This window comes from Neolamprologus brichardi, chromosome 23 (genome assembly GCF_056152115.1).
Source record: "Neolamprologus brichardi isolate AB-2024 chromosome 23, ASM5615211v1, whole genome shotgun sequence".
Classification (NCBI taxonomy): Eukaryota; Metazoa; Chordata; class Actinopteri; order Cichliformes; family Cichlidae; genus Neolamprologus; species Neolamprologus brichardi.
The window spans coordinates 41,518,622-41,527,419 of NC_142125.1; the positions used below are offsets into that span (position 1 = coordinate 41,518,622).

Here is an 8,798-nt window from a genome sequence, read left to right on the forward strand (position 1 = left end):
TTTCTATTTTGTATCGTATGTTATTCTGTTTATCTGATTCTATTGTTTCCCCTTGAAATCTCCTCCAGTTTGCGCTGATCCAGGACGTCACAGGTCTTGGATTCAGTTGTGGAGACGATGGTCTGGTAGCGAACACAGATCTTCTCCACGCCCTCCACCTGAAACACACCTGAGCTCAGTTTGAATCCGTCTCATTTCTGGAAAATAGACTTTTGACACGATTAATAAATAATAAAAGGAGGAAATACATTTATACAAAATCATTACAAATGTCCATTCATCACTGTAGCTTTGCATCGACTTTAATTCAACCATTTTTATATTATAAATGTCTTATTCTAATTATTATTGTGCATTGATGAATATCTGATGGAGTCACTTGTTTCTAATCTGACAATCATCCACCTTCATGCTCTGCAGAGCAGCCAGGCTCTCCAGCGTGGACGCCATGTCGGCCATCTTCTCCAGACGGCGGCAGAAAGAGTCAAACTTCCCGAAGATGTAGTTCTCACTGAAAACACGCACACACGTGTGTAAAGGTTAGCGTGACGCTGCTGACACGCTCTGACTCAGAGTCAGTTACTGATCAGCTGAAGTCAAACTGTCTGTTCTCAGGGTTTTCTCTCAGTTTGTCTCTGACGCTGTGGAAGCTTCGCTGATACACACACACACACACACACACACACACACACACACACACAGTGTTGATGTTGTACTTGCACATAAACCTCTACATTGGACTCTGATGTGTCGCGCCATACCTGCCACCTACTGGTCAGCCAGTGTAAGTGCACAAAACATTTCTTCAAACCAAGATGGAAAAATACATGTTTAAAAAAATGAAGTTCAAAAATCTTTTTTCATCCCTAAAGATGAATAAAAATACTAAAGAATAAATCCTGATTGATGTCGTCATAATTCCTGCATGAAAGGGTTAAAAACTATTCTACAAACAAACAAACATGAATATTTTGGAACATTTCAACTTTAAAGAGCAGAAAGAGAAAGAACAGAAAGTTATATTGTGTAAAAGTGGTTTTGTCCTGAAGTCTCAGAGTGGAGACTAAACTGTTGCAGGTCTGAGGAGCTTCTGTCCACAGACGTCAGATCATGTTTGATAAACTGAGTTTAAAGTGAAACCTGTAAATGCTGACGCTACAGGAGATCCAGCTGAGAGGACGCGTCTACCTGTTGAAGGTCACCGTGCGGCTCTTCCAGAGCTCCGGCTCGGCCGACGGCCCGACGTCGTCGGCCTCTTTCCTCATCTGCTCGCTCTCCGTCAGCACCTGCTTGATTTGATTGGTCCACAGGTATGACACCTCCTCCAGACGCTCCACCAGCTCACTGTTATTGGCTGAGAGCGAAACACACGAGTTCCTCTAAACACACGTGAACACGGACTCATTATTTCAAAGAAGCCATCGTCTCAGGTCAGATGCTTCCTTCAGCTTCCACAGATAAACTGGTTTGATTTAGCTGAGAGTTGATTTTTAAAGCTTTAAATGATGTTTCCTGTATTTCCAACAGTCTTATTGTTTGTGTGAGATGTGAACAGCTTGAGCTTCATACCTGCTGCTCTGTAGTCTGCAGGGCTGCTCAGCTGGCTGATGGCGTCAGGAAGCTCCACGTGCTGCAGCTGCAACTTTCTCTCCATGTTCAGTCGGGCTGAGCTCAGATTACTGACAAACTGATCCACCGAGGACAGGAAGGACCGGACGTGTGGACACGAGGCGCCGTCCTGCACAGAGCCCCACGACTGGGCACAGGGTCAAAGGTCAGCAATAACAACAAAGGTTCATGTGTTTCCTGTTTCACTTTTTACCTTATTCACAGCCAAAAGCATCAGGAGGAGCACTGCACACAAATCAGACTTTTCATGGATCATTATGTAACAGCTGCTCTACAGTCAAAGCCCACAAAGAGAAACCAGCAGCTACAGATAAGCCCAAGGTGTGGCCTCCAGTAACACTGTGAGGAACCTTGGAGTCATGTTTGACCAGGACATGTCCTTCAACGCACATATTAAACACATATGTAAGACTGCTTTCTTCCATTTGTGCAACATCTCTAAAGTTAGAAATATCCTGTCTCAGAGTGACGCTGAAAAACTAGTTCCTGCATTTATTACTTCCAGGCTGGACGACTGTAATTCATTATTATCAGGAAGTCCTAAAAACTCCCTGAAAAGCCTTCAGTTGATCCAAAATGCTGCAGCAAGAGTCCTGACAGGGACTAGAAACAGCAGATTTCTCCTACACTGGCTTCTCTTCACAGGATTGACCCCTCATGGCTGCCCCTCCCTGCCCCTTTCTTTGCTTTCAGTCTCTTCCTGTTTAAAGAGAGTTCTTCCTTCCCACCATCAACAAAGTCTTCATATATGGCGTCATGTGATCACTGGAAGCTTAAAACATCTCCCTTTTTGTGCTCAGTGAAAGCCTGAATGGATGGAGGTGTTTTACCTGCTGCGACCTGAGAGCAGGTAACATGATGTGAGTCAGCAGAGTTTCCAGACTGTTCAGGACGCCGCCACCGCCGCTGCAGTCCAACACGCCAAAGTTCACTTCCTGGAAACATTAGGTTGCACGAGAAGATCAGAATGATTGGCTGCATCCATGTCACAGTCAACCAGAGGTCTGTGCAGTTTGTTAAATTTGCAGGTGAGGAGGTGACCCAGACCAGTTACTGACCTGCTGCACGTTAGCGGTGGTTATGGCCTTCTCAGTGGTTCTCAGGAAGAACAGACATTTCCCCAGTAAAGGCTGGAAATACAGAACGTGATGGAGTTCAGATTCCTTTAACGTGACGCAGACAGAGCACTTCCTCTGCACTCTGTCACCAAAGTTCACCATGCAAAGGAAAACCTTTCATGGGCTTTAAAGACGGGGTGGTTGGAGAGCTCTGCAGGCTGCTCGTTACCAGTGATGGGAGTAACGCCGCTACTTTTTTCAGTAAAGAGTAATCTAATTACTATTCCTATCGTTACAACGCCGTTACAGTTACTAACAAGAAAATGTGGGGCGGTCCGTTACTATGTTTCAACAAACAGACGGTTGAAGCTGTGTTCAGCTTCCAGCAGCTTATATCAGCTGCAGGAAGTAGCTGTAAGTAATCTGGGCGCTGCAGCTTTAAGCAGCTGTGCTCCCGCAGACAGACCATCACTTTTTGGCACAACAGCTGGAGCTCAGGGGGCAAAACAATCGCATGAGTGCTGCTGTTTGACTGAGGAAGAATAAAGGAGTCGTGGTAAGACAATCACATGACCACTTACAGACAAAGCAACAAGGTGATATATACCAGTTTATAAACTGTGTTGATAGGCCAGTAAAACCAGAGTCATGATAAACAATATATACGCGTGTTTGTTCCTCAATAGTTTCATGTTTACTGTCTAAGGACAGCAGCGAGCACTCTCTGCTTATGAGCTGCTGTCAGACCTGCAGGTATCAGGCTGTGATCTTCTCCTTTATACTGGACACTAATTATTATTTTGCAGTGGCTCAAATAATTTGTGTGGCGTCTTATTGAAGAACAGCTGATTGTTCTGGAAATAGTTTAATGTTATTAAAAAAAAGGGTAAAAGGTAAATGGCTGCAAATAACTTTGTTGTTTGCAAAACTTGTGTGTATAATTTTCAAATTTATATTTACATTTAAAGTTATGAAAATGATTCGTTAAACATGTTCGTGGTTGTTACAGTAAAAAATATAACTTTTTTGTTTTCTGTCTGATTTTAGATCAGTTGTGTTAATACAGTTTGTCAAAATGAAAACATAACTGCAGATTCAGACACGTGAGGTTGTGCTGAAAAGAATGAGACCAAACAAGGCAAAGTAAATAATTTTTAAAGGTAAATGTAGAGGAAACATCAAAAGTTGTCACGGCTGGGGCAGCAGTCGTGTGGTGGAATGAATGAGGACCCGAGATGCAGACGGCGGTGGAGATGCGAGTGGAGATTTATTTACAGTGAAAATAACAAAGGTGAGGGAAGAAGCGAACATCAAGCTAAACTGGGAAAAACTAACAGACAAAGCAGAAAACATGAGGGCAGCAGGGAAACACAGAGATGACACGAAGAAGGCAGAGAGACGTGGAGACACACCGATGGACACGGAGACACACAGAGTCATGCAGACGACGCCAACACAGGCAGACACACACTATAAATACACACGAGGTAATGAGGGGATGACACACAGGAGGGGAGCACAGCTGAACCACAAGACGAGACACAAACCTTCAAAGTAAAACAGGAAACACACAGACTGTTTTACAACACAAGGACACGAACAGAGCACAGAGGACAGACACAGGCAGGGCTGAGAAAACACGGAAGCACTAAACATAAGAACCAAACCCTAAGAACTAAAACAAAATCAGAATAAACACCAAACACAAGATGAAACCAAAAGGAAACACAAAACGCTGCGACCCAGGACCCTGACAAAAGGAGTTCACAATGGCCAATTATACCCTGGAGCCCAGAGGGTATTTTTAAAGTAACACAATAGTTACTTTTCCTAGTAATTAATTACATCTACAACCTTGTCACTCAGTTACTAAGTTACTTTTTTGAAGAAGTAATTAGTAACTATAATTAGTTACTATTTGAAAGTAACTTGCCCAACACTGGATATGAGCGAGTTTCCCAGCTGATGCAAACTGGAAAGCTTCTCCTGTTTGAAGTGGATCTATTCAGCTTTTATTTCCTGATCATTTTAAGCATCAACAAAGTTTCTAAAAACAAGCAACAGTTTGTCATCATTCATAAACTCTGACGTCACAGGAGTGTTTTTATTCCTGTCCCATGTTTGAAAGTTTCTGCATATCAGAGCTGCCAACACGGCACCGACTCAGGCTGGAACTGACTTTAAATCCTTCATCATTCATGATCCTGTTAAAACCACATCATGGGGAAATGTTATTAGCATGTAGCCTTTAGCTCATGTTCTGATTGCTGCTCCTCCATGTTTGTAGTCCTTTTTTCTGTGAATAAGTGTTTGTGGAGCTTTGAGCTCCTCAGACTTCGGCCTCTCGACCTCCTGATGTTCAGCCTGCAGCTGTCAGTCATCCAGTGTTTGCTCAAAGACTTTAATCACCTCGTTAACCAAACAAAGCAGCACAGTTTGATCCATGGAAACACAAACACGCTCAGGCTCATCATCTCTGAACAGGACAATGATGAATCGTAGGCTCGGGATTGTTTGGAGCTTAAAGAGAAATCAGATACATCAGAACACAAAAACCCCGAGAGGTGGATCAATGTGACGTCACACAGCTGAGCTCTGAGTCCTCGAGTCTGATCCAGGCTCGTGCTTTAAGACACGTTTCTGTGTAACACTCAGCTCAGGTGTGTTCAGGACATTTGCTTGGAAGAAGCCGTCTGTGGATAAATCCTGCTCTCCACCTCAGCTGTCAGGTTTATCCAGAGAACGGCCGTCCTGACTTCCAGCAGCCCCACAGTCCTCGTTTCTAATAAACTGGCATCACTGAAATGAACTGTCTGCCTCGCTGTTCAATAATCTGCTCTTTGCCAATTTCCCAGCAGAACCTTCCACTCATATCAGCATTTTTCTGTGATTCTCACATTAACTAAACATAAAAAGCTGAAGCCAACCTCAGAGTTCCCCGTAGTGAGGAAGAGTTTCCTCTGAGCCACAGCTGAGTTTGATGCGTCCACAAAGGAAGACTGACGGGAGGACAGACTCTGGGAGAAAGGCAGATATTAAAAGATATGAATACAAAGTACGGTGCAACAAACAGCAGATTATGAAGAGCGGTTAGACCTTCATGTGTCAGTCATTGAAATGTGATCAAAGTTACCTGTTTGACATCCTGATAGAAGAAAATCAGCTTCTTGGATCCGTTTGCAGCAAAGAATTCATGGATCAGACTGAACTGGAAGAATCAGACATTAATGACTCAAAGGTTCAACTCTGAGGAAGGATCACGTCTCTGAACTTACTCTGTCATCAGAGACCATGGCGTCTTCCACCGCCGCCTCCTCCAGGCTGCCGGCGTCTGCCAGCCTGCTCATCAGGTATTTATGTCGGGCATCCAGAGCTGCCCGCCGTTCCTCCTTCACGCCTCTCGCCTGTTTGGCTACTTCTTTCCTCGCCTCATTGGACAGCAGCATCGTCCTTTTACCAGACACCTGGAGAAACATCAGCTCAGTCTACAGACGCAGAGACCAGTGAGAGCTTGGCCCAAACATCTGCAGGTTTCTGAGGACCACGTTTGACCCTGACTGGAGGCATCGATTCTGAGTGTGACTGCCTAAACTGAGCTACTGTCCCCCCTCCACTGAGACGTTCTCCTGTGATGTGTCATGGGGGGAAGTGTTCCTCACGATTGGACTCGTGAGAAGTTCAGTCAGTTTATTCAAACTTTAAAAAGACGCATTTTCAGTCTCTGGATTTCAGCAGAAACAAATGTGAACACAGCACTTTTTGATTGAGTATAAAAGGATGAAAGAGTCAGTGATTAGTAACATTGTTGCTGACTGATGCTGTTGTAGAGCTTTCTTTGGATCCTCACGTTCCTGGAAGCCTTCCCTGGATTGCTCATATATCATTAACTTGTTTGTGTTCAGTAGAATCAGGTGTTGTGGATGCAGGTCGTAGCTGTGTGAGGCCTGTACAGTCAGCGCTGTGTGAGCGCTGTGTAACGTTAGCTTAGACTTATTTCTGTTGTTATCATCCTTCAGGTTAATGTTGTTTTCATTATGCATCACAGGAAGTGTGGGTGGCTGTTAGCCTCACAGCTCATGGAGAGTTGCTGCTGCTCTGCCTCCTTTTTGATGTTTCTGCTCTTTGTGGCTTTGTGTTACTTTGTGTCGTGTCTGAAACAAAGTGAGTCCATGTTACTAACTGTAGTCGGCTCTCTGTCTCATGCACAGCTGACTGTTGTCTGAATGAAAGTATTTTTATACTTTGTGTAATCTGTTGGGTCTTTGAGCCCTTTTTAAACAGCATATGAGCCATATGTATGTGTGTATATGAAAGGTTGTTTTAATACATAAAATTGTTGCTTATTCTAGAGCTGCTGCTGTGCCTGATTGGTCGACTCGCTCTAAACTGAAGGTTGACTTGATTATTTTGGTTTTTTACATTTTGTCAATAAACCAACTTCTTTATGATTTGAACGGCGTCTCTGACGTGTCACAGGCCTGTCAGCTTTCTTGGTGATTGGTATAGTTTTGAGCTTCATGCTCTGGCTGTTGTTGGGTTTTCCTCTTTCATATTAAAGCTTTTGTCCTACATTTGGCTCTAAAGTCTAATTCTAATCCCAGCACTGTGTCTGGGTGTGTGATGGTTGTTTTCCCTGCTCTTTCTCATGAAACAGTCACAACATTCTCAGTCCAACTTTCACTCTTTGCTGCGTTTGCTGCAGCTGCAGTGAACATGGTGCCGTTTGCCTTTAAGAAAGTTGTGCACAAAGGCTTTTTCTCTAGCAGACAGCTGTGTGGCTAAAAGTCAGATCACCTCCTCCCATCATTTTTTACCACCTCAGTCACACTGGACTGAAACAAGAGTGAAACTAGGAAGAATCAGAGTTTGTCCAGTGACTGCACTGATTTTCTTCATATTCACAAACTGATTCTAAGTAGTTGCATCAGCCAGCTAATCACCCGGACACTGAGCGTCCAACACGCTCCCTGAAGGGAAACGATTACATCCTCCAAACAATCACAATCTGTCTCTGAATGACTGGAATTATTCTCTGATTTGTGAATAACTGGAATTTATCAATGCAGACACGTTGCCAACATGATGAAGTCAGTCTGAGTCGCATCTCTTTGGCTAACTTAACTCAAGTGGTTGCCGACTATTCTGGTTATATTCCCATATAACAGCAGGGTTGCTGAGCACCTCTGTCACTCTGCACTTATGTTCCCAGTTCTCTTTTGTGGAGGAATTTTCCAGGAATTCCTGGGACCAGCTTTCCATGAGAGACCCGATCAGGAGCGACTGTCCTGGACACTCCCAGCATCACAGGGACTCACAAACCCGTCTACCACAGTGAGAAGACTGATGGTCACAGGCCCACATGGAGCTTTAGATCACACGTGTGCACTTCCTGTGGTCACTGCTGTAACTCTAGACTCACCGAGGGGCCAGTGGTTGGTGAGGCAGCAGCAGCTGAAGTCATGTGACTAATGGCTCTCAGGTTCTGTCCTCCTATTGGCCGGTGTCCTTCACCTGTCACACCTGGTCAAGAAAGAGTGAGAATGTTCAGAGCTTTAATGGAAAAGAATATTATTACATATAAAAGGCCTCTAACAAGTATTGTAGTGTTCATCAGGATGAAGTCCATCATGAACACTTCAGAGTGGTTCAGACAGTCGGTGGTTTCATCCACAGACCCTCCAGTCTGCATATAAAAGGATCCTGAGGAATGACAGTGAACCCCGAGTTCCCCTCATTACATTCATGTGTGTGACTGTGAGGAAAAGCTGATTGTATGAACGTGTGTGAGCGAGTGAATGAGGCTTGTATCAGAGTGGAGATAATGTCAGCGGCACAAGCTGGACGCTGCAGGTGTCACATGTGAATCTGTGCATCAGTGTCTGCACCTTTGTGGAGGTGAAGCTCAGGAGGTTTGGATTTGTTCAAAGCTCTGTCTGCTCCATCTTTCTTTCCCTCAGGCCTCTCCAGATCAGGAAGGAGGTCCTGTTCTCCTTCTCCCTCCTGGATTTCTGGATCCAGGGAAGGATCAAAGTCTCTCAGCCCAGCATCAGAGCTTCTGGCTGGGGGAGGACTGGAAGTTTCAGCTGGAGGCTGAGAGCCTGGATCTGCCAT

The 8,798-nt window shown here is 44.5% G+C and overlaps 1 protein-coding gene across 1 annotated transcript; it reads right to left on the minus strand.

The window, feature by feature from the left end:
* Positions 1-375: 375 nt before the first annotated feature.
* On the minus strand, positions 376-8,798 carry LOC148096485 (dynein axonemal heavy chain 5-like). The gene is made up of 10 exons (XM_087835643.1): positions 8,573-8,798; positions 8,107-8,207; positions 5,963-6,151; positions 5,821-5,895; positions 5,615-5,704; positions 2,688-2,759; positions 2,460-2,564; positions 1,570-1,756; positions 1,189-1,354; positions 376-511 (listed from the first exon to the last, which is right to left on the minus strand). The coding sequence occupies exons 1-10, from the start codon at positions 8,796-8,798 to the stop codon at positions 376-378; spliced, it is 1,347 nt and encodes a 448-aa protein (XP_087691769.1).